At 40.2% G+C, this 26,964-nt stretch overlaps 1 protein-coding gene across 5 annotated transcripts; it reads right to left on the minus strand.

The window, feature by feature from the left end:
- Positions 1-3,338: 3,338 nt before the first annotated feature.
- On the minus strand, positions 3,339-26,630 carry LOC131102949 (transcription factor MafG). Of its 5 annotated transcripts, none has more exons than XM_058048655.2 (4): positions 25,805-26,630; positions 22,646-22,778; positions 4,633-4,705; positions 3,339-4,525 (listed from the first exon to the last, which is right to left on the minus strand). In XM_058048655.2, the coding sequence occupies exons 3-4, from the start codon at positions 4,666-4,668 to the stop codon at positions 4,073-4,075; spliced, it is 489 nt and encodes a 162-aa protein (XP_057904638.1). In that variant the 5' UTR covers positions 4,669-4,705; positions 22,646-22,778; positions 25,805-26,630; the 3' UTR covers positions 3,339-4,072. The 5 variants fall into 5 exon arrangements, with proteins under 5 accessions (XP_057904638.1, XP_057904637.1, XP_057904639.1 ...); XM_058048654.2 differs by having other exon boundaries at positions 22,646-22,781; XM_058048656.2 differs by having other exon boundaries at positions 26,468-26,625.
- Between the last annotated feature and the right edge of the window lie 334 nt (positions 26,631-26,964).

Consider the following 26,964-nt stretch of genomic DNA (forward strand, 5'->3'; position numbering starts at 1 on the left):
TTGAACACCGTTTCAAGACACTTTAAAGACACACACACAGAAAAAGATTAACTCCACAACACTGCCACAGCAATACCAACATTAACACCGGGCTAAGTCCAATATACATCCTTTTTTTTTTTTTTTCTTCCCATCGTTTAACGCTCATTTTGGTGAAGTTAAAAAGCCATCTTTAAGACGCTCTGACCAGCAGGAGACGAGGCGTATCAATGGTTTTTTTTTGGATGAGAGGATGCGATGCAAAACTTGGCACAGAAGTGATTGTAACTCTACGTGGTCACGCCGCGTCCTTCGCCGTGGATTGGAGCCCTTTTTACGACAAGCAAAAAAAAAGAAATTCATCATTTTTTTGTATTATTTTCTTAATATCGTGACCGCTTTTTTGTCCTGAGCAAAACACAAACTCTCGACCAATCACGTCGCCCAACCGCCACACCCTGAAGATCACATTGTCGTAACGAGCTGCTACATACGGTCACGTCTTTCAAACCCAAACAGTCAAATGTCCGGAATAGGAAATAACGGGATGTCCAAATTACCCGTGCCGTTACCAGGAAAACACACCACACGGTGGCCCAACGGCCGCAAAATTCCTTACACACCTGTCGGGGACTGGCAAGCACATGTGTGTCAAATTTGAGTGACATTGGTTGAAAAACATGGCCGCCATCAAGCAATACATCTTAAGCAGTTGTGGAATGATTGTAGTACCTGGAAGCAGGTTGAGCACAACCTATAGGGGGCGCCACACGTGTCATTTCATTCATTCATTTTATACCGCTTATCCTCACAGGGGCTGCTAGAGCCTATCCCAGCTGTGTTCGGCGAGAGGCGGGCTACACCTTGGACTGGTGGCCAGCCAATCACAGGGCACATATAGACAAACAACCATTCACACTCACATTCATACCTATGGACAATTTGGAGTCGCTAATTAACCTAGCATGTTTTTGGAATGTGGGAGGAAACCGGAGTACATGGTGACGGGACAAAAATTGTGAAATCAGTGCAAAATTTTCGTGATTTTTTTAATTATTATTATTTTTATTTTTAGAAAAAAAATTGCAAGAATAAAGTTGCTTTTTGTCTCGTTATTAGTTGTGTCAATGTAAATTATCTTTGGAATATTCCGATTTTTTTCCTCATAAAATTATTTTAATTTTTTTAAACTTTTTTTGCAATATTAGCATTTTTCTTTTTTTTTGTTTTACTTGTGGTAATAGTACAAATTTTCCGTATTTGCTGAAAATGGGTTTTTATCACATTCAAACTTTTTGTCCATAGGTATGAATGTGAGTGTGAATGGTTGTTTGTCTATATGTGCCCTGTGATTGGCTGGCCACCAGTTAGTCAAGGGTGTACCCCGCCTCTCGCCTGAATAAAAAATTGCAGGAATAAAGTTACTTTTTGTCTTGTAGTTAGTTGTCAATGTAAATTATCCTTGGAATATTCAGGTTTTTTTCCTCATAAAATTACCAATTTTTCTTTACTTTTTTTTGCAATATTAGCATTTTTCTTTTTTTTTGTTTTACTTGTGGTAATAATACAAATTTTCCGTATTTGCTGAAAATGTGTTTTTATCACATTCAAACTTTTTGTCCATAGGTATGAATGTGAGTGTGAATGGTTGTTTGTCTATATGTGCCCTGTGATTGGCTGGCCACCAGTTAGTCAAGAGTGTACCCCGCCTCTCGCCTGAATAAAAAATTGCAGGAATAAAGTTACTTTTTGTCTTGTAGTTAGTTGTCAATGTAAATTATCCTTGGAATATTCAGATTTTTTCCTCATAAAATTACCAATTTTTCTTTACTTTTTTTTGCAATATTAGCATTTTTCTTTTTTTTTGTTTTACTTGTGGTAATAATACAAATTTTCCGTATTTGCTGAAAATGTGTTTTTATCACATTCAAACTTTTTGTCCATATGTATGAATGTGAGTGTGAATGGTTGTTTGTCTATATGTGCCCTGTGATTGGCTGGCCACCAGTCAGTCAAGGGTGTACCCCGCCTCTCGCCTGAATAAAAAATTGCAGGAATAAAGTTACTTTTTGTCTTGTAGTTAGTTGTCAATGTAAATTATCCTTGGAATATTCAGATTTTTTCCTCATAAAATTACCAATTTTTCTTTACTTTTTTTTGCAATATTAGCATGTTTCATTTTTTTTGTTTTACTTGTGGTAATAATACACATTTTCCGTATTTGCTGAAAATGTGTTTTTATCACATTCAAATTTTTGTCATTTTTGTCCATAGGTATGAATGTGAGTGTGAATGGTTGTTTGTCTATATGTGCCCTGTGATTGGCTGGCCACCAGTCAGTCAAGGGTGTACCCCGCCTCTTGCCCGAAAAAACAATTTGCAGGAATAAAGTTACTTGTAATTGTAGTTTGTAATTAACTAGTTGTGTCAATGTAAATTATCCTTGGAATATTCAGATTTTTTTCCTCATAAAATTTTTCTTTACTTTTTTTTTTGCAATATTAGCATTTTTTTCTTTTTCTCTTTTTTCTTTTTTTTTTACTTGTGGTAATAATAAAAAAAATCCATATTTGCTGAAAATGTGTTTTTATCACATTCAAACTTTTTGTCCATAGGTATGAATGTGAGTGTGAATGGTTGTTTGTCTATATGTGCCCTGTGATTGGCTGGCCACCAGTCAGTCAAGGGTGTACCCCGCCTCTCGCCTGAAGACAGCTGGGATAGGCTCCAGCACCCCCCTGCGACCCTCGTGAAAATAAGCGGTAGAAAATGAATGAATGAATGAATCGTTTCATTTGAATTTTCCACCATGTAGAAAAATTCAAGGAAATTCACTTATCACTGTTCGGGTCTGGAAGCAATTAACTGTGATAAACGAGGGATTGCCGGACGTAATTTAAAATTAAGAGCAGCATGATTTTATATTTTTGAAGGGGAGGGAGACGAAAAAAAATTGTATCATTGACTAAAATGCAGCATGTTTTCCCCTCCCTTCGTCAGCGGACCCCCACCCCCCACCCCCGAATGACAGCATCCCTTTTGTAACTAACACCACGGAAGAAGCAAGAGGAGGATATCACAGATGCCACGACGACAGTTGACCTTGTTTACACCACCTAAGTTTAGCTTCTACAGACTTGATTTTAAAAATAGCACAGCATTGACATCTATACAGTGAACGACACTGCCAACTTTGTCACTTGAACACGTCACGTCACGCGCTACCTCACAGTACGCGCCTAGAGTCACTAGAAAAAAGCTATCAGACTTCAATAGTAAGCCACTTTCGGTACAATTGCAAAATAAAAAAAAAAAAAAAAAAAAAACAATTCACAGAATTTTTTTTTGTTTTTTTTCCCCCTCCCTTGTATTTCTATAAACAACAGAATGTATTCTACCCGGTAACAAAAAGCAATAAGTTAACATTAGACAAAGATTTTCACACCTTAACGATTAAAACAGTAAAGCTTGTGAAAGATGATTTTTTTTTTTTTAATACGGCCCTGTCGACATGTAATTAATTTTTTTTTTTTAAAAATGCATCTTTCAAACTAAACTCCATCATAGTGTCTCTATGAGCAAATGTAAGAACATTCAAGGGTTGCATCCCATCTGCAACAAATATTGATTTTTTTTTTTTGTATTTTCAGTGCATACACGTATTATTATTATTATTATTGCATCTACCGGTCATATTGGTTATGACTAGTGTGTTAAATGCTGTCACAGGGCAGAAATGGATGCTAAGATTTGGGAAAGCATGGATTCACGCTTGTATTCCTGATATATATGGAAATTTGGGATTTTTGTAAAAAGACATCTGCAGCTTCCTTGTCATCAGTAGTAAGTCAGTGCATGATAACAATTGCGGTATTTCAAATGCAATTTGTGGTTTTCCCTTTCTTTTTGTGGATATTGCTCAATCGACAAAGGGGGTCGCAAAACCCCCAAAATAAACAAAAAGTTGTGATTCAGTGTCCCTAAAATAAACAATAGCTGCTCCAATCAAAGGCTAAAGCGATATTCCCGTCTTGCATGTGAGGATCGACACTGGAACGTTACAATGCACTGACTGCGTCAAGCCTTCCCGCTACTACGACCTAGCCTCTGTTTTGGATTTGACGATGGTGATGACGCTGGTGGCGGCCACTTTACCGGGTATGAGGGGCCCGATAACCGAGGCCATGGGCCCTCGCGCCGAGGCAACGGGGTTGCGTGCCACAGTCCTGGCGAAGCTCTGCAGGGCCTCGTACTTTGAGCGCAGAGCGTCCAGCTCCACCTTCATGCTGGCGTTCTCCGTGGCCAGCTTGTCCACTTCCTGTTGCAGCTGAGCCTTCTGCTTCTCCAGCTCCTCCTTCTGGGTGACACGCTTCACTCGGCAGCTGGCGGCGTAGCCTCGGTTCTTCAGCGTGCGCCGCCGCTGCTTCAGCTGCAGGATCTCTTCCTTAGACAGGCCCCGAAGGTGCTGGTTCAGTTCCCGTACCGACATGCTCACCAGCTCGTCGTCTGTCAGGCTGGTGCCATTCTCTCCTGGCTCCCGCTTCACCTAGGAACATGGACCCGTTATTAGTACCGCTGTTTTTATTACATTATTACTTTTGTGCATGTACTCAGTGATATCCGACTAAATACTCATGAGAACATGTACTGTACCTTTAAGGCCTTGTTTCCCTTGTTTGGAGTAGTCATGCCACGAGAGCCACGTCCACCGGTGCTGCTGGATGGTCTGTGGAAACAAACATCACACTCAGTTGTAACGCACGGGAAAGCAGAAAGGAAAACCTGGAGTATTTTGCACAACACAGCAGCAACAGAACCAATGTTGTAACAGACGTTATCAACACTTTATTTATCGAGTTTGAGAAAGAAGGGGCTCCATTTGTTTATTCAAAAGTTTTAAATAATATGGTTAAACATTACCAGAAGTTACTCCTTTTATGGACATCCTTCCATGGGTGGGGCTTTTGGTACTTGACACTTATGGAATTTAACACAACATGTTGTTTATATCAATATAATTCCGCCGTTGAGGGGGTCCCAAAACCCCCAAAACTCATGATACTTCAAATGCAGCTCCTGCCTTGGGAGTTAATTACAAAGCTGAGGGGGTCCTAAAACCCCCAAAACCGACAAAATGTCCCTTGTTTATGTCTCTGTGTCAGTTCAACTTGGTCGTTCCTTGAATCGAGTGCATGAATTAAGTTAATGGTGATAACAATGCATGTTCGTCCTGAAGAAATGGGCATTGAGGCTGAGGGAAAGTGTTGCGGGGCAGTGGTACAACCTTGTATAAGGAAGTAAAGAAAGCTGTTGGATACTGACGAATCATGATACTTCAAATACAGCTCCTGCCTTGGGAGTTAATTACAAAGCTGAGGGGGTCCCAAAACCCCCAAAACCAACAAAATGTCCCTTTGTTTATGACTCTGTGTCAGTTCAACTTGGTCGTTCCTTGAATCTAGAGCATGAATTAAGTTAATGTTGATAACAATGCATGTTCGTCATGTTTGTACTTGAAATGCAGCTCCTGCCTTCCTGTTTTGGGAGTTAATTACAAAGCTGAGGGGGTCCCAAAACCAACAAAATGTCCCTTGTTTATGTCTCTGTGTCAGTTCAACTTGGTCGTTCCTTGAATCAAGTGCATGAATTAAGTTAATGTTGATAACAATGCATGTTCGTCATGTTCGTACTTCAAATGCAGCTCCTGCCTTCCTGTTTTGGGAGTTAATTACAAAGCTGAGGGGGTCCCAAAACCAACAAAATGTCCCTTGTTTATGTCTATGTGTCAGTTCAACTTGGTCGTTCCTTGAATCGAGTGCATGAATTAAGTTAATGGGGATAACAATGCATGTTCGTCATGTTCGTACTTCAAATGCAGCTCCTGCCTTCCTGCCTTGGGAGTTAATTACAAAGCTGAAGGGGTCCCAAAACCCCCAAAACTCCCAAAACCAACAAAATGTGCCTTGTTTATGTCTCTGTGTCAGTTCAACTTGGTCGTTCCTTGAATCGAGTGCATGAATTAAGTTAATGGGGATAACAATGCATGTTCGTCATGTTCGTACTTGAAATGCAGCTCCTGCCTTCCTGTTTTGGGAGTAAATTACAAAGCTGAGGGGGGCCCAAAACCCCCAAAACCAACAAAATGTGCCTTTGTTTATGACTTTGTGTCAGTTCAACTTGGTCATTCCTTGAATCAAGTGCATGAATTTAGTTAATGTTGATAACAATGCATGTTCGTCATGTTCGTACTTCAAATGCAGCTCCTGCCTTCCTGTTTTGGGAGTTAATTACAAAGCTGAGGGGGTCCCAAAACCCCCAAAACCAACAAAATGTCCCTTGTTTATGTCTCTGTGTCAGTTCAACTTGGTCGTTCCGTGAATCGAGTGCATGAATTAAGTTAATGGGGATAACAATGCATGTTCGTCATGTTCGTACTTCAAACGCAGCTCCTGCCTTGGGAGTTAATTACAAAGCTGAGGGGGTCCCAAAACCCCCAAAACAAACAAAATGCCCCTTGTTTATGTCTCTGTGTCGGTTCAACTTGGTCGTTCCTTGAATTGAGTGCATGAATTAAGTTAATGGGGATAACAATGCATGTTCGTCATGTTCGTACTTCAAACGCAGCTCCTGCCTTGGGAGTTAATTACAAAGCTGAGGGGTGTCCCAATCCAATATTGATATCAAAGCAAAAAACACTGATATTAACAAGTATCTTAAATCCGGGCTTCACTCCAGCCTTTCTATCCATCAGCACCCAGATGGAGCCCACAATAACATTGTGTGCTAATGTGCTAGCGAGACGCGGCGTCAAAGTCCAAACAAATTCAGCATCCGCACGTCCTCCACGGTGGAAGCTCAAGACAACCAACCCCTTCAAACCTTCAGGAACTTTTAGTTTCAATAATTCCTGGAAACAAAACCCACTTTTCCAGAGTGCAGGCTGTCTGGGACGACAAGGATGGCCCGGGGATGAATAAAAGACACGCCGTTGTACTGAAGAAGAACCTCCACACAAGGGACACGGTTTTTATGTACTGCTATGAGATAACCAGTGTGTAAATGATAATCCCATCAATCAATAAAAAAGAAGGGGAGGGGCTTAGCTAGGAATAAAAGTTGCAGTTTTTTTTGGGGTATCTGCCACCGCCGTCTTTGCTGGGATCCAAGTTAAATACACACACACACATTCACAGATGTGTGTCCCTAGGTGCTTTACGCCGCACACGGTAAATGCTGTGTCAGCAACACAGGCGCCCACCGCGGTGAGCCAAGCTAGCACATTGCCTCTGTAAGCTGATTTTACACAGCCCAGTGGCATGTTTGCACTAAGCACACAAACAAATGCATGTCAAGTTGGGTGGGCGAGGGGTTGGGGCGGAGGTGGTCTTAGCAATTTTTTTTTTTTTTTTTTTAATTCTTCCAGCATCAAAAACAACAAGGATTCCCCAAAGAGACCGCATTCGGAGATGCATGTGTGTTAGTCACGGCGTGCAGGTATGACGTGTGTGCACCACCTCAGCGAAGTGAAGGACATAAAAAAAAAATTGCAGTCAAGTGCACCAAGACTGGCCGGCTATTTCCATGGCAACAAAAGAAAAGGAAGGAGGGGCGGGTGCTACAGGTGGGCTGGTCGGCGGAGCCAAACACGGAGAGACAGACGCTTGTTAAAAATGACCTGAATACGACACGATCACACAGGCTGGGGACATAACAGGAGGTCAGAATGTGACGTGCATTCCTGATGCTTCATAAAAAATGTTTCCCATAAAAAAAAAAAAAGCCTTTCACATTCTGCGGAGGACTTTCATCTCTAGTATGAATACGACTGATAGCTACACCTATCTTTCAATGGCCCTTTGTGGTGACTCATTTCCAGTAAGCATTTGGACCGCAGATGCAAAGCATAATGGGATAATGGTCTGCCTGATGAAGCACAGATAATAGTCAAATAGATAGAAAAGTACCCGACTAATGGATACAGCGGCGAGCGCGGGAAAAACCGAACCGCTTCCTTGTCTTTGGAATGCCGAGAGATTGGCACGTTGAGCAGCTGTGTGGTACGACGCGGTGGGTCGGCCCGGTTTTGGAACACGTCGAGCTCAGTGGTTACAATCACAGTGGTCAGGCTGCAATGACGGACGCCGTCCAAAAGCGCAGCTGCTTCAGTCGAATGCCAGACAAGGAGGACCTCGTTTTGTTCTCCTTGTTCTGAAACTCATTCTGTCAGTCCGACTGACGCTAAATCACGGGTGTCCGACTGTTTTCCAGTGACGGCCACATAGGGGAAAAATAAAAGGATACGACTTTGCCACTACTTTCTTCTTATAAATGTTCTCGATTACTTTATTCCCATGATATTTTTATGTTATTCTTGCATTATTCTAACTTCTTCTGCAACCTAGTTTTCCAAAAAAATGACATCATCATTATTTGTTACTCTGTTACTACCTCAATCATATTTATTTATTTAACAACCCAATACAATACACTCATATGTGACTTTACTCATCTGTATACACCAGTCATTATTTGCACTATGACCCATTTATCATTGCACTAAAATTAATATATCTGCAATATGTCTGCTCCTGCATATGCTCCTATGCAATACTATGTGTATACTTTGGATATCTTGTTAAATTGTCTTTTTTACTCTACTTTTATATACTTTTTTTTTTAAACTCGACTACTGCACTGAAAGGAGAAGCTCTCCAATCTCGTTGTACATCTTGTATAATGACAATAAAGGCCATTCCATTCCATTTTTTTCCTCCTGATATTACAACTTCAAATAAGTATTTTTTTCAATATACCAAGGAACTTTTTTCTCTGATTTTTTTACTTTAGTACAGTAAAATTATTAGTTTTTTTATTTCTGCTACATTATCATTTATAAGGGAAACAAATTGGACACCTCTTGAGGTGTTGTGTTGTTGAAATAATTTTACTTTATTTTAGTTTTATTGTGCGCGAGATTCATTGTTGTACGCCCCCCCCAAGTGCATTTCATTCATTCATTTTCTACCGCTTATTCTCACAAGGGTCATGGGTATGCTGGAGCCTATCCCAGCTGTCTTCAGGCGAGAGGCGAGGTACACCCTGGACTGGTGGCCAGCCAGCCAATCACAGGGAACATATAGACAAACAACCATTCACACTCACATTCATACCTATGGACAATTTGGAGTCGCCAATTAACCTAGCATGTTTTTGGAATGTGGGAGGAAACCGGAGTACCCGGAGAAAACCCAGAGATGGCTGAGGGTGGAATTGAACTTGGGTCTCTTCGATGTGAGGCCTGCACGCTAACCACTCGGCCGCGGTGCAGCCTGGCTTAAGTTACATTCATGCATTCATTCATTCATTTTCTACCGCTTATCCTCACGAGGGTCATGGGTATGCTGGAGCCTATCCCAGCTGTCTTCAAGCGAGAGGCGGGGTACACTCTGGACTGGTGGCCAGCCAATCACAGTTCACATATAGACAAACAACCATTCACACTCACATTCATACCTATGGACAATTTGGAGTCGCTAATTAACCTAGCATGTTTTTGGAATGTGGGAGGAAACCGGAGTACCCGGAGAAAACCCACGCATGCACGGGGAGAACATGCATGAGAGTGGAATTGAACTCGGGTCTCCAAGCTGTGAGGCCTGCGCACGAACCACTCGTTCACAGTGCAGCTTGGTTTAGGTTACATTCATTCATTTTCGACTGATTATGTGTGCAAACTCCACACAGAGATGGCCGAGAGTGGAATTGAACTTGGGTCTCCTAGCTGCGTGGCCTACACGCTAACCACTCGAACGCCGTGCAGCCTAAAAAAAATATCTATTGAAGAAATATTTGCCCTGGAGGCAGACCTAAGACCCGTCTCACAGCTGGCCTAGGAACACCTTAGTGTCCTCCTGGTGGACCTGGAGGAGGTGGCTGGGGAGCGGGAAGTCTATGATGGAGGCTTCCCTACTGAGACTGCTGCCCCTGCGACCCGGACCCGGATAATGGCTAGATGGATGGATATTATAGTAAAAAATGATTCAGTATTTGAGTAACTGCAGCACCCCCCCTACAGTGTTTCCTGTGCGATTATTTTTCGAGATATTTTTCTACATGTCAATCACATTGTTAGTCAACACCAAAGTTCGATGCCATAAATCAGATTAAAAAGAGACTTAAAATTCCTCATACAGCTCACTGAACACCCAACACTAAACACCCGCTGTAACTTTAGGGCGCTTTGCCGAATCGCCACCGAATTTGGTACACACTTTTTGGGTACTGACAAGCACGCGTGTGTAAAATTTGAGCAGGATTGTTTGAATAAGGTGGTGGTTGAAACCATTCCATCAAAACAGGCTTCATGGGCTCCATGTCCGCCACCAGCAGAGGCGCTGGTTTATGCTGGATACAACCACAAAACCCGGCGTTGGAACCACTGCCTCAGACAAGAACCACAAGTCGTGCAGTCAAGCCAAAAACAAAGCAAAATCCCCAAAAGCAAAGACAGAATGAGTGCAAGTACTGCAGTCAAAATCGAGGACACGGAGCCAACCTCTCGGAGCCCAGGGGTCGTGCAGATATAGCGACGCCTTTTTTGTAGGTGCTTGCTGAATTTTTATGAATCGCCTGGAAGAATGCTGACAAATCAGGGCTGATTGCTTGTAGAGGAGAGACGTATCACACCCACAGGAAATAGAAAACGCTGAGTGCGGCCACCCAGGTAAAAAAAGGGGGATGCGATACAGAAGGCGGAGAAAGCGCGCGGACGGCCTATAGTGGGAAAACGCACGGTCGACATATTTTGGAGGAGCTTGGGAAGAAGAACATTCAGAGGGTGGGGGTTGTGTGGGGGGGGCGAAAGCACTGATCTCAGCAAGGACTGAAACCAAAGTGCCAATTAGGAAGTTGCAAAGTTGAACTGACGGGACGAGGGCGGCCCTGCCAACCTTTAAAAAGACACCCCAAAATGTATACCGAGCGCACAAAAAGGTAGCGCCGGTTCAGGTGGAACCTCAAGGGGGGGCGGGGGGGGGCAGAACTCTGCTGGGATAAATGCTGATGTGACATGATAGGTCTGGCCTTGAGCCCGTGTCATGCTTTAATGATCTCAAGCCCGGCACGGGATCTCTCCAGGGGGGGGCTGCCAAGGATGGACACCATTAGCTTGGGGGGCGGGTGGGTGGGGGGGACCCTTTGTTGAGCGTCTGCGTGTTTTGCATCGCCCGATGAATATTTATCACCGTCTAAAGTGGGGGTGGGATAAAGACGCTCAGGAGGTGAATCCTCAAGGATACATCCAAGGGTCTTCCATCAACAGCTGTCTCAAAATGGCGGTGGGCTGATAGTGGAGGGGGTGGGGAATGAAGGGGGAATCGGGGGTGGATTTGTGGCGCCGGAGGTGTCACGCATGGTGGCTCGGGGGGGCTGCAAGGAGAGCCATCCTCACTTGACAGCGGTGTAACAGGATTATCTGGGCGCAAAAGAGCAAACAAAAAAAAACGGCAACCTGCCTCCACATCCACTTTACAACGCAGCCTGTCCCCCTGAATACTAAACGTGGCCGGGGGGGGGCTTTTTTGCGGACACGCTACATATCGGTTAAGGAATCACGCGCGCAGACGAGATTAGCGAAAACCACACAAGCACGTAGGAATTGGGTTTGTCATGATCGATTCTTGAAAAGCGGCATCTCAACGCTCAGCGCCGGCAGCTCGCTAATGAAGTGAATAAAAAAGGCAAACAGCGGCGGAGCATGCTGATGGAAAAGAACGCCGCATCCAAAGACAGCGAATCAACACTCGATTTGTACTTGCCTACTTTAAAAAAAGGTCCTTACTTTGCCAGGACCCAAAAAAAAAATGTTTTTATCACTACTTTCACTTTGCGTCATTAATTTATATCCTGTCCATTTCCCTGCCTTTGGGTTTCAGAAGCTTTACTCTTACGAGGACCGCTGTAAAAATATTTCATATTGGTTGGGGGTGAAGTGGGGAGGGGGCTCCAATCAAGGTTTTATGTTCCATATTCTGATAGCTATCATTCAGGAGTCAAATCGTCCGATCCCGATCACATGGATTAATTATAGGTTAAATAAAACGCAAATAAAGTAAAGAAACAAAAAAAGTGTTTTTATTTTCTAAAAGTACATATAATACCATTACGTTTCGTTATGCTTTAAAAATTAAATCAGTTCAAGGTTTTATGTTCCAGATTCTGATAGCGATCATTCAAGAGTCAAATTGTCTGATCCCGATCACATGGATTAATTATAGGTTAAATAAAACGCAAATAAAGAAAAAAAAAGTGTTTTTACTTTCAAAAAGTACATATAATGCTATTCTGTTTCGTTATGCTTTAAAAATTAAATCAATTCAAGGTTTTATGTTCCAGATTCTGATAGCGATCATTCAGGAGTCAAATCGTCCGATCCCGATCACATGGATTAATTATAGGTTAAATAAAACGCAAATAAAGTAAAGAAACAAAAAAAGTGTTTTTATTTTCTAAAAGTACATATAATACCATTACGTTACAATAAGAAGCACGCCATACTGTATGCAAACTGGAAAACATACGTAAACAGAGGCTAGATTTTGTGTTAAATCTTTGATGTAATGGTAATTAATGGTTTAATTTCATTTGAACATGCATCAGATTACAATTGAATGCATCCCATAATCAGTTCACAGTTCCACATGTCCAAAAGGAGTAGGAAGAAGCAAAGCTTATTAAATCCTACCCCTCCATCTGGTACTTTTACAATCAGTAACGGTTACATTTGTTCACTTCCTGCTTTCCATAATACAGTTTAAGGTGATAATGCTAACCGAGATGCCACTGTACTTGGATTTACGTTATTTCTTGACAAAACGGAGGTAGCACCGCATAGTCATTCAAAACCTGCAAAACAAAAAGAACACCAGCTCCGGAAGAAGAAAGAAACAAAGACAAAACTGGGATAAAGTTCGGAGAGAAAAGGTGGGCTTGGGAGAGAGAAGGGAAGCTATTAACTCCTAACTATTCAGAGCGTGAAATAAGGATGACAGAAAAAGAGAGAGGGGAAATCATTCAACTATCAGAGGCAAGTGAGACGGGAAACACAAAGCAGACACCTTTGACCAATCCAAGCCTTAGAAAACCGCAAGAAGCGACGGTCAAGCAAGCAATGCCCCCCACCCCGGTACTGCTCTGCACGGCAGATGTAGGCCATCAGAGGCACTCCACCACAACATGCAACAAGGAAACTCTTGATATGTGCCGTTTATCCTCTGAAATGAAGGCAGGAATCAGGGAATTATTGCCACCTGCTGCATAATGTCACACAAGGGGGAAAGACTGCACATTGCTTGTGATTAGACTCATTTATCAGCACTAATACTGGGTCACTGCAATCTGTAGCCTACATTTACTTCTTACTCTGCCAAGGGGAACTAACTATTATATCCGTTGTAGTTCCATTCTATTCATAATGGCAGGGTAGAGAAAAAAACTAAATCATCTCATTAAAGTAGTATCACCAAGGTTTGTTTTTTGTGTGAATAAATTTATAAATACACTTGAATATTATTCTTATTGTTAGTCCAAAAAAGTATACATTTTTCTCCCAAAGGTAAAATTTTCCATTTCCACATTTTATGTGGCCTGCAAAAGCCGATATTATCTGATCAGTTGCTGTGTGATGACTTTAGCGTTCTTTGCTACATGAAAATATGAAAATATTTTGTTTGCTATTATTGAAACCGGGGCGGCACGGCGGGGGAGTGGTTAGTGCGCAGACCTCACAGCTAGGAGAACAGGGTTCAATTCCACCCTCGGTCATTTCTCTGTGTGGAGTTTGCATGTATCTCCCCATGCATGCGTGTACCCTGGACTGGTGGCCAGCCAATCACAGGGCCCATATAGACAAACAACCATTCACACTCACATTCATACCTATGGACAATTTGGAGTCGCCAATTAACCTAGCATGTTTTTGGAATGTGGGAGGAAACCGGAGTACCCGGAGAAAACCCAGAGATGGCCGAGGGTGGAATTGAACTCGGGTTTCCTAGCTGTGAGGCCTGCACGCTAACCACTCATCCACCGTGCAGCCTGGTTTAAGTTATATTCATTCATTCATTTTCTACCGCTTATCCTCACAAGGGTAGCATGGGGTGCTGGAGCCTATCCCAGCTGTTTTCGGCCAAGAGGCCACTGGACTGGTGGCCAGCCAATCACAGGGCACATATAGACAAACAACCATTCACACTCACATTCATACCTATGGACAATTTGGAGTCGCTATTTAACCCAGCATGTTTTTGGAATGTGGGAGGAAACCGGAGTACCCGGAGAAAACCCACGCATGCACGGGGAGAACATGCAAACTCCACACAGAGATGGCCGAGGGTGGAATTGAACTCAGGTTTCCTAGCTGTGAGGCCAGTGCGGTAACCACTCGTCCACCGTGCAGCCTGGTTTAAGTTATATTAATTCATTCATTTTCTACCGCTTATCCTCACAAGGGTAGCATGGGGTGCTGGAGCCTATCCCAGCTGTTTTCGGCCAAGAGGCCACTGGACTGGTGGCCAGCCAATCACAGGGCACATATAGACCAACAACCATTCACACTCACATTCATACCTATGGACAATTTGGAGTCGCTAATTAACCTAGCATGTTTTTGGAATGTGGGAGGAAACCGGAGTACCCGGAGAAAACCCACGCATGCACGGGGAGAACATGCAAACTCCACACAGAGATGGCCGAGGGTGGAATTGAACTCAGGTTTCCTAGCTGTGAGGCCAGTGCGGTAACCACTCGCCCACCGTGCAACCATAAAGTGTATTTAAAAGTTGTCAACTGGTTTTGGACACCCCTAAATTAGGCTATAGTTATGGGGCAAAATTACTCCACATGAATGAAATCTTTGGTTATTTATGTACTTTATCACTGACAGATATTAGCCACTATTTTTCATGAACTAAACATGAGATGGTTGTGTTGTTTTTTGACGAAATATGTAGATTTTTGAGAAGTTTTGAGTGTTGACTAAGATACAAGCGGTGGACGGGCTGATCCACCAATAAATATTGACAACCAATATTGATCACTGTATCATAACGGGTCCTAAGCAGTCAACAACTTGACCCAGTATTTTAGAAAAAAAGCTCCTCCAACCATGTGATGGGTCATATCATGTGGAAATTCATGTCTGGAATATGTATGCAGGTCATGTGGCTTTTTAAAGTGAAAACATGACTCATCAAACCCTGAGGGGACTTCTCCAGTCAGTGTTAATGTGAGGCTGATTTAAGGGGACTCGACTTCAACTGGTTTGCATCCGCCGATGTTTCGCCATTTTTTTTTTTCCCCCTTCCTTCCCGATCTGAGCAGCTGCTATTTACCGTGGAAGTCGGCTGTGTTGGTACAAGCAAGAGAAGAGACTTCACTGGGCCCTCCTCCGTACATGCCTGGAGGACTGGATTAAACAAGAGGGAGTTACAACTCGCGGGATACTTGGGTCTTTGCACTGGCAGAGGAAGTGAGGGGTTGCAGGCAGCCCACTCGCTGGCAAAAACACCCAGAAGCGGCGCTATGCTGCGTTGCGCTGCTTGCAAACGTAGCAAAACGTGAGTTGTAGTGACCTTAGACCTGCGTAGACTGAACCAGAACCGTTCAATGCTTTTTCATGTAATTGGAAGTGAAATAATTCTTCCTCGCTGGAGCCAAGATTTTCCTGCGTCTGAGGTTCAAGCAATCAAAAAAAACAAACAATATGCTTCAGGAAATAATTGAGTTGCTGTTGCTTTAAATCATCTTTGCCATTATAAAACATTTATAACTACACAGACTATTTTGAAGTAAAGCAAGTTCAACTATCAATATCCTAATCCTAACTTGCTGCAACAATTAATCGATTAATTGATGATTAATCAATCACTTAGCCAAAGGGTCCGCAAATTAAAACCCACTGAAAGCCACAAGCCAATTTGGCCACTGAGGTCCGTTGCTTTTCTGTCTTCCTGTCCCTCCTGGGGGGTGCGGGGGGTCGAGCCACACCTGCTACCCCCTTCCCCCCCAATTCATTCATCTTTCCAAAGCCTTTTTTTTTTTAAAAGAAAAGTCAACTTTTTTATAAAAATGTAGGCCATCATCCACAATCTTGCTCTTTTCTGTGCTTTCTAAAGATATACAAACAGATAAAAAAGGCAGCTAAGAAAAAAAACTCAAAAAAGCGCCAACACGGCCATACAAATAATGAATATCAACCCAGCTACATCAATATTGTTATTATTTTTGTTATTACCATTTTACATTATGTTGCTAGCGTAGTGACACCACGCTACACCACATCGGCTAGCTACTAGCTGGCTAGCAACTAGCTTCACCACACACTCACTCACAATGCCTCATACCGCTAGCCAAAAGGTAATACTACATATTGAAGCCGTCGCCACCGCTGTTTTTTTGTATTTTTTATGCTAGGTGTAGCGGTGTACTCGTTTATGTTGCTATGTGAAATCAAAGCACCCAGCAGGAAAGTAGTAGATCTTATCATGAATATAGCTGTATTTACATTCTCATAGCTTGGATAGAAAACCATAAAACCTTGTTGCAGATGTTTTAATAGTAAGCTCAGGTGAGACCATTCCAGAACCACCTCGCTCAAAAGTGGAGCAGGACCTTTGGTGCGCATAAACAATCTCCAGGGACACGCATACTCACCGGGGGCCTTTACATTTTCAAATGGGGTGATAATTGTTTGAAACTGATGACGGTTTATGAATAAACATGGCATATCCACACTTTTTGGAAAAAAATGAAATGGTGCAAGGGCCACTTGGATGCATGCTAAGATGTTATGCTTCAAGGAAAAACTTTGTCATATCGGTGAAAACACTATTAGTATTAGTTTTTTCTTCTTTTTTCTTATACTAAAATGACATTTTTCTTCATAATATTGCAAGTTTATCATAAAATGTAATTTTTACTTTTTTCCTCCCAATATTTTGACTTTATTTTCGTAAAATTACAGCTGTTTTTCTGTTTCTGTTGTTGTTGTTTTTCCATTTTCAAACTATTCCAACTTTATTTTTGTCAATCTTATTCTCATAATATCATCCACAATTTATTCCCAACCTAATTTGAGATCGCGACTTTAAAAACAACAACATATTATTTCATATTTCAACTCCGCGTGATTAAAATGGCATTATTGTTTTAGTTTATTCTCGTAAAATTGCCACCTTTTTCTTGCTTAAATATGAATACAAATATTTTCTAAAATTATTTAAACATGTAATAAAAAAATGCAATATTTCAACATATGCTGTTAATATGTTTAACATTTTCTATGCAGCTTACCCTCACTAGGGTAATAGGGATAGGGGTATAAAAAGGGGTATAAAATTTATGACTCTTTTTTCCATTTCCCTGTTGTTTTTCTTAATTATTTTTCTTATATTCTAATTATAATTATATTTGTAGAACATGCCAAGAGTGAGTAAATCTAAATCTATTGGACATACTTTGCTCTAATATGTTAAAATATGTAAAATTGCTGCTGATTTTTTCAAATTTTTGCTGGAATTGGGATTTTTTTTTTCGTTTCTTGGTAAATCCTCACCTAATTTGAGATCGCGACTTTAAAAACAACAACATAATATTTCATATTTCAACTCCACGTGACTAAAATGATTAATTTCGTAAAATTGCCACCCTTTTCTTGGTCAAATATGACTTTCTTAATATTTTGACTTTATTCTGTAAGTTTTTTTTCCCCAAACTATTTCAACATGTAATAAAAAAAAATGCAATATTTCAACACATGCTATTAAAATGATGTAATTGTTTTATAATATTACATCCATACATTTTCTATGCAGGTTACACTCACTAGAGTCGTGGGGGTATGCTGGAGCCTATCCCAGCTGTCTTTGGGCAAGAGGCGGGGTACACCCTGGACTGTTATACGTACATGGCATTATTGTTTTCTCATTTAAGTTTATTCTCGTAAAATTGCCACCTTTTTCTTGCTCAAAATATTATATAATATTACATTATTCTTGTAAAATTTGTCTTAGATTGCAACTTTTTCTTCATATTTTGACAATTTTTGCTGATTTTTCCATATTTTCCTTTGGGCACTCTTATAATAAACCCCAGTTTCCTCCCTGTGTCATTTCATCACACGCTGCTTTATGACGTGTTTCCATAATATCTGGGGATTGTTATAGCATGAGCGTCTTCTGATGTTTGATGTTCTGATGCGTATGATTGTTTTCCAAAGGCGCGTTGATGTCATCATTATTGGAAAAGTGAGAAAAGACATCTCATCTCTAATAATAATACCACTGCCACCACTCAGCTCTCATCATGGTGAGTGACTGATGAGGTGTGCCTACCGGCGATGCGGTCTCACAGTCTGTGACTTGCTGTTAAATAAATATATAAAGAAATAAATCAGGCCACACCCCCCGCCGTCCCCCTCTCGCTCTCTCTCCAGAGTGCAATTTGAACCAATAAAACACATATTCAGTACACCAAGAATTGGAGCTCAAACCTTCCTAATGTGTGGCAGCGCATCCTCTTTAATTTCCTCTAATGTTTTTTCAGTGTGAACTTAACCCTTAAAAAATGACCCGGTCAGGTTGTTTTCTTGAAATATCTTTGTCATGAAAATTTTTTATACAAGGTATTCCTCAAAAAACAGGTTTTTGATATCATGCCATTCACATTTTTAACTTAACTTTGAAACATTTTAAGAAATTTTTGTTTTTGTATTACTATCCTAACCTTCCATAAGTGGGTCAAAAATGACCCGGTCAGGTTGTTTTCTTGAAATATCTTTGTAATGAAAATTTTTTATCATTTCATATTCCAGGTATTCCTAAAAAAAAAACATGTTTTTGCTATCATACCATTCACATTTTTAACTTAACTTTCATACATTTTAAGAAATTTTAGTTTTTGTGTTACTACTCCAACCTTCCATAAGTGGGTCAAAAATTACCCGGTCAGGTTGTTTTCTTGAAATATCTTTGTAATAAAATTTTTTTATCATTTCATATTCAAGGTATTCCTCAAAAACAGGTTTTTGATATCATGCCATTCACATTTTTAACTTCATTTTTGTGCATTTTAAAAAATTTTAGTTTTTGTGTTATTAGCCCAACCTTCCATAAGTGGGTCAAAAATGACCCGGTCAGGTTGTTTTCTTGAAATATCTTCATAATGAAAATTTTTTTGTCATTTCATATTCCAGGTATTCCTCAAAAAACAGGTTTTTGATATCATGCCATTCACATTTTTAACTTAACTTTGAAACATTTTAAGAAATTTTTGTTTTTGTATTACTATCCTAACCTTCCATAAGTGGGTCAAAAATGACCCGGTCAGGTTGTTTTCTTGAAATATCTTTGTAATTAAATTTTTTCATCATTTCATATTCCAGGTATTCCTCAAAAACATGTTTTTGATATCACGCCATTCACATTTTTAATTTGACCTTTTATACATTTTAAGAATTTTTTGTTTTTGTGTTACTACCCTACCTTTGTGTTTTTTCTGTTTCTGCTGTTGTTGTTTTTTTTCATTTTCAAACCATTACAACTTTATTCTTGTGAATTTTCCGACTTTCTTCCCCATAATATCATCACCAATTTATTACTTAATTTGAGATCGCGACTTTAAAAACAACAACATATTATTTCATATTTCAACTCCACGTGACTAAAATGGCATTATTGTTTTCTCATTTAAGTTTATTCTCTAATTCTTTATCTAAAATTGCCACCTTTTTAATGCTCATATATGAATACAAATATTTTGCATGCATTTTCTATGGAATCCAATAGGAACCTTTGATTCTTATCAACTCCTAAATATAATACTAAATATCATAAAAGTGATTATTCCTAACCAAAATGGCAAAATTGGCATAAAAACGCATTGATTCTAGTATGGGTCATTTTTGATCCACTTATGAAAAAGTATATGGTCCAGTCACTCGTTCATGTAAGAGTTAAAGCAGAAGAATAAATATAATATCAAAGAAGAGGAGTCCCGCAGGGCCTGTTCCACCCACAGAGGAGTTTTGTTATTCTTTCTTTAGCATGGCACAGAAACCCCACCACTGCTGTACACACACACACATGCTGGTATATTGGTTCAAATTCCAAATAAAAGCGGAATCTCGGAAAACACGGAGGCTGCAAATGATTAGTGGCGACTGACATGAAAGACACTTTTCCGTCTCCGGCACCTGCATATTTTAACGCGGGAGCCCACGGAGCTTAAGGCACTCAACGATCCGCCTGAGCTCCTTTCCTATGTGGGTTATACACTTCTTATCTTAGAACAAGGTCTCACTATCTTTAACCTCCTTAGAATATCATTTACATATCCACTCCATCACAACAGCCATGTTTTGCCAAAAAAAGGGCCGGCTCATCTCCACGGACGGTGGACACGAGTTAATTAATAGACGGGAAACAACGCAAGGAACTCATCAGTGAGAGTGATATGCGTTAATAAACATTGGAAGATAACGCAGGTCAGGTTTGAAAAATGCAGATTGGTCTCTAGTGGACCTTGTTGTCCTTACAGACCAGAGTGGCGAAGTGGAGTGGAGAGTACGTGTAGCTAAAACTAAGGGTTTTTTTTACCGCTTATCCTCACAAGGGTCGCAGGGTTGCTGGAGCCTATCCCAGCTGTTTTTGGACTGGTCGCCAGCCAATCACAAGGCACATATAGACAAACAACCATTCACACTCACATTCATACCTATGGACAATTTGGAGTCGCTAATTAACCTAGCATGTTTTTGGAATGTGGTAGGAAACCGGAGTACCCGGAGAAAACCCAGAGATGGCCGAGGGTGGAATTGAACTTGGGTCTCCTAGTTGTGAGACCTGCGCGCTAACCGCTCGGTTTAAGTTACATTAATTCATTCATTTTCTACCGCTTATCCTCACGAGGGTTGCATGGCTGCTGGAGCCTATCCCAGCTGTTTTGGGGCGAGAGGCGGGGTACACCCTGGACTGGTGGCCAGCCAATCACAGGGCACATATAGACAAACAACCATTCACACTCACATTCATACCTATGGACAATATGGAGTCACCAATTAACCTAGCATGCATGTTGTTGGAATAATTTTACTTTATTTTAGTTTTATTGTGTGCGAGATTAATTGTTGTACACCCCCCCTCCCCCAAGTGCACATTCATTCATTCATTCATTCATTCATTTTCTACCGCTTATCCTCACAAGGGTCATGGGTATGCTGGAGCCTATCCCAGCTGTCTTCGTGCGAGAGGCAGGGTTACACCCTGGATTGGTGGCCAGCCAATCACAGGGCACATATAGACAAACAACCATTCACACTCACATTCATACCTATGGACAATTTGGAGTCGTTAATTAACCTAGCATGTTTTTGGAATGTGGGAGGAAACCGGAGTACCCGGAGAAAACCCACGCATGCACGGGGAGAACATGCAAACTCCACACAAAGATGGCCGAGAGTGGGACTGAACTCAAGTCTCCTAGCTGTGAGGTCGGCACCCTAACCACTCGACCCCATGCACCGTTCAAAAATAAACATAATAATTCAATTTTACAAATATTGTTTTTCAACTTTCTTCTTGTAATTTTTTTTCCTTATAGTAGTATGTCTTTATTTATTCTCATGATATTTTGACTTTAATGTCTCGGCGACGACCAAGTGGTTAGTGCGCAGGCCACACAGCTGAAAGACCCGAGTTTGAAAGTTTGAAAGATAATACAAATGTAAATCGACTATAGGGCTGTTATTTCATGTCTGGAGGGCTCTAATAATGTTCGTAAATGGGTTTTCTAGGCCATAACTATGAAAATATTGCACTCCAGTCCAGGGTGTACCCCGCCTCTCGCCCGGAGACAGCTGACAACATGCCGAAGGCGAGTAAATCAAAATCTATTTGACATATTTTGCTGTAATATGTCAAAATATGTAACATTTGTGTTGATTTTTGAATTTTTGCTGGTATTAGGATTTTTGTTTTTATTTTCTTGGTAAATCATCACCTAATTTGAGATCGCGACTTTAAAAACAACAATATATTATTTCATATTTCAACTCCACGTGACTAAAACAATGGTATTTTTCTTCATTTACATTTATTTTTCTTGCTCAAATATGACTTTCTTAATATTTTTACTTTATTCGCATAAAGTTTTTTCACTTCTGGTGTTTTTTCCTCCAAACTATTTCAACATGTAATAAAAAAATGCAATATTTCAACATATGCTATTAAAATGACATAATTGTTTTATAATATTACATCCATACATTTTCTATGCAGCTTACCCTCACTAGGGTCGTGGGGGTATGCTGGAGCCTATCCCAGTTGTCTTTGGGCAAGGTGGACTGGTGGATAATATGACATTATTCTTGTAAAAATTTGTCTTAGATTGCAACTTTTTTCTTAATATTTTGACAATTTCTGCTGATTTTTCCATATTTTCCTTTGGACATCCTTATAATAAACGCCAAACCGTTTCCTCCCTGTGTCATTCCATAATATATGGGGATTGTTATGGCATGCTGCGGCGTATGAGTACATGCCATTGCTACAATTTTGCTGGTATTGTTTTGTTTTTTTAAGTTTTCTTGGTAAATCATGTTTTTAGAATGTACCATGGGTCATAGAAGGTGCCTGGATTGCACTTTGGAGACCTCTGATCTGGATGAAGAAAAACTTTTGCAGGTCTTTGCAGTCTTTTGGGTTCAAGCTGCAAAGCGACGACCGACTCCATATTTTCTTCCATTCCTTCTGAAAACACACGGAGGGCACTAATGAACATGCCAAATCTCATTTAAGTTCCAAGCAGAGAGTCATCAAACACACTTGCCGCTCTATGGAGTTGAAAGTATCAGCAGCGGGCATATCGCAACGCTTAGCAATCACACTTGCAAGAGGTTTCATCACCAACAATCCCGCCCTGTTGGAAGGAACGAGGGAGCCGGGGAAGAAAAAAAATATATATATATATATTGATCTTGCTCTCCGTTTGCTTCCAGGCATTTCTCCCGTGAAGCTTAAGCAGCACTTTTGTGGACAAATCCCATGTTTGTGTTCCTTTCTGGAGGCTATTAATTGTCCTGAATAGGCGTAAACTAGTCCCCGGGCGCAGTACTGTGTCGGCCATACTGAGGTGTTGTGGGGCCACAAGTCTTGCTTTGTGTTTCGTCAACCGTACATAAAATTCTAAAGCCGCGTATGCAGTATCCCACCCTTATTTTCGCCTTAACACCTCAATTGTAAGAGGTAATAAATCTCAGCGCTGATGTCCACCGCTACCTGCCGGCAACAGCACACCTCCGGCAGCCGCAGCAAGCTCTTACACGGGTTCCTCATCTATTCTTGTTACCTGCACAGGAAAGGCAGCGACGGGGCTTTATTGCAAAGCCGAGCACCTGCCTTCTAAACACATTTAAATGCAACACACACACACACACACACACACGAGCGCAAGGACGATGATGAAATAAGTTGGCTAGGCGAGCAAGAAAGGGGGAAACTTCTATCTGCCTATAAATGCTCAACAGTTTCCAAGGTGACTTTAAAAAAAAAAAAAAAAACGGCGCCGGGATTCTCCGCGGATAATTCATTACCTGCCCTCCATGCAGGCTAATGGGCGGAAAATTTCATCATGCCACTGGTGGGGGGGGAACAAGAGCATCTGCCAAATCAAAATAAGAGAAATAGACTGGTAAATCGTGTCAAATCTTCGACTGTATTTGGAATAACATTTTTTTTTTTAAAAAGGAGAAAAAAAGTTGTGCTCGAGACAATAATATTTTTATTTTTTATATTTTTAATTATTTTTATATATTTTTTTTATATATAATTTGATGATGCTTGCGCAATTTTGGCTCCACAAACTATTTCATTATTTTGGATCAAAAACACTCAAGTTTATGTTGTTATTGTAATATATTTTCTTAAAAAAAACTTTTTTTCCCTCTCATAGTATTACTGGTTTCTTCTAATAATTTTACAGGAATAAAATTGCATCATGACTTCTGATGATAAAATGAAAACTTTCTTTTGAATATTATGTTGTTGTTTTTTTTTTAATGACAAATATTCTCATAAAAGTATGATTTAATTCAACTATATTGGGAGATACTTCATGGTATTTATGGAATTAAAACTTTTTTTATATTGTTTTTTAAATGAAAAATATTTTCATAAAAGTATATTATTATTAGTATATTATTCCAACTATATTTGGACATACTTCATGGTATTTACAGAATTAAAACTTTTTTTTTAATATTATGTTTTAGTTTTTTATAACAGATATTCTCATAAAAGTATAATTTATTCTAACTATATTTGGACATACTTCATGGTATTTATGGAATTAAAACTTTTTTTATATTATGTTTTATTTTTTATAACAAATATTCTCATAAAAGTATAATTTATTCCAACTATATTTGGACATACTTTGTGGTATTTATGAAATTAAAACTTTTTTTTAATATTTTGTTTTATTTTTTATAACAAATATTCTCATAAATGTATAATTTATTTCAACTATGTTTGGACATACTTCGTGGTATTTATGGAATTAAAACCTTTTTTGAATATTTTGTTTTATTTTTTTATAACAAATATTCTCATAAAAGTATAATTTATTTCAACTATATTTGGACATACTTCATGGTATTTATGGAATTAAAACTTTTTTTATATTGTGTTTTTTTATAACAAATATTCTCATAAAAGTATAATTTATTCCAACTATATTTGGACATACTTCATGGTTCTGGATGTTATTCTTCTATATATATATTTTTTTCTTTAAATACTCCTTTCTGTTATAAAATCCATAGGTACTGTATATTTTGTGTAATATTATGACTTCTTTTACTGTAATATTACAACTTTAGACTTACAGTTTCTCCCAGTAGTACTACTTTCTAATAGCTAGTCAAATCACAATGACTGTATTGATCTGAATATGAGAAGGAAAAAAAGAGGAAGGAGACACTCCCTCCCAAGAGCTTTTCTTCCTATCACTCCCACACACACACACACACACACACATAAGACCTGGAGAGACAAAAAAAGTCACCAACACTGAAAACATGATTTTTCTAGTTCTGAATACAAGTTTCCAAAATCAAGTCAGGAAAAAGATATCCCATGTTATATTCGGACTCAATTCCCCAACATTCCTATGCTTCCCAGACTTTATTATTGTCCCATTATATCCTCAAGACATCATCATGCTTTTTAACTTCCCATACGTTCCAATAATAAATGCACATGACCCAGATATGACAGCCACGCGTTGCAGAACTCCATTATACCATCGTGATATATTGCTTAGCGTGCATTTTAAACGCTATTTGACAGCTATAAGCACTCAGGTATGAATGCACTCACACCCCGGCTGAGCACAGCTATAAAGACAACAAAGAGGCATTATGATAAATGCATGCTGATGCTCATGGTTGGTTTGCTATCAACCCCGCATCTCGACCCACCTCGGAGGCTTGGAGATAAACATCGATGATGCTATATTTAGGGTGCTATTGTGATGATTCAGCATAACGCTGTTAAAACAAAAGACGTTTTGGCTATTGTTCCAATTGCGAAGCGATGGTGTTCAATGAATTGGCGTTTCGGTAGCGTGGGGGTGGCGGTTGTGTGTGTGTGTGTGTGGGGGGGGGGGGTCAGGTTGGATATAATGAGGAGAAAACAATAATGAATGGATTTAGGATGGGGGGGTTCGATTTAAGGGTTCGATGGGGATGACATGAGAGAATGAGGCGACCAACCTGGCTGCTGCTTCTGCTGCTGTTGTGACGGTCAATCCTCAGCCTTCTCGGTTCGATCGCTCTTTGCTCCCCTTTTTGACGGCGAGGTGATGAAGCAGCAGGTTCGCATGAGTTGACAATAGACGCTTGCGGACGCCGACATGCAGCCCTATTTGGACACTTTGGACATTCCGCGACTCTGTCCACCCCCCTTCCCTTTAGCCCCTTTACGCGTCAAAGTAAGTGTCAAACAACTCCCCGCCTACTAATAAACAAGCCGCTTAAAAAAGGAAGAGAGAAATAAAGGAATTCCACGCTACTTCACAGCAGCCTCCTACAAAAATTAACGCGACAGAGACTAAAATCGTACTGCTATTGAAATCAGTTAAATTGTGTACAAAAGATTAGCTTCCGTCTCAGTTGCAGTGGGGAAAACCTTTGTTGTCGTTTCACAGCCACAGACACACCACACTTCCGCTATGTCCCTTCAAATAAAAAGCGCTGTTATACTAAAGGTGCGCAGAAGCTCTTACACTGAAAAGGTCTAGTCACGCCACAGTCGCGCTAGCGTCACGCGCTGCCCAAGCTAGGTGGCTAATCCGGGAGGCTAACAGCGGGTCAGACTGTCAAAAGAAGCCGAAAGGGAAGGCATATGCACAGTCAGCACAACAACACCGAGCCCACCTGACTCGGGAGTGACGTTTTCTTCAACTTGTAGCACTCAGTGACTTCTTCTCGAAGCTACGCGAAAATACGAGAGGTACAGTTTAGTGTTTTTGGAAGAGACTTTGACAAGAAGCGCTCTCACTACAAAAAAAAAAAAAGAACCGCCAGCTAGCTTGCTTTGCTTGTTGTTGATTCCTTTCTCTTGTATCACGTCATCGTGTTTGGTCACGTGACTTCATTCATGAAGATACGCATGGGTCACATTTTCAGCCAAAAATATACCATGTATGACGGGAATTCTTTACTTTATTTACATGTTTACATTTTACATTTAGACAAGCTCTTATTTAATAGTACTCCATTTTTTGTTAATGGTTTTAAGTCTGCATATTCATAACAAATAGAAGTTTAACAAACAGGAAGTACATAAAGCTTCATTTTTAGGAGGGAATCCCGACTCATAATGACAGTTGAAACAAACACAATTTAACTTTCAACATGAAAAATACACAATC

Source organism: Doryrhamphus excisus, linkage group LG16 (assembly GCF_037039965.1).
Source record: "Doryrhamphus excisus strain RoL-2023G ecotype Guam linkage group LG16, RoL_Dexc_Guam_v1.1, whole genome shotgun sequence".
Taxonomy (NCBI): Eukaryota; Metazoa; Chordata; class Actinopteri; order Syngnathiformes; family Syngnathidae; genus Doryrhamphus; species Doryrhamphus excisus.

Bases quoted from the DNA above. Each gene is read 5' to 3' on its own strand.
- LOC131102949 (XM_058048655.2), bottom strand. From the start codon at position 4,668: ATGACTACTCCAAACAAGGGAAACAAGGCCTTAAAG. The intron at 4,526-4,632 runs GTACAGTACATG...CCATGTTCCTAG, and splicing joins AGGGAAACAAGGCCTTAAAG to GTGAAGCGGGAGCCAGGAGA.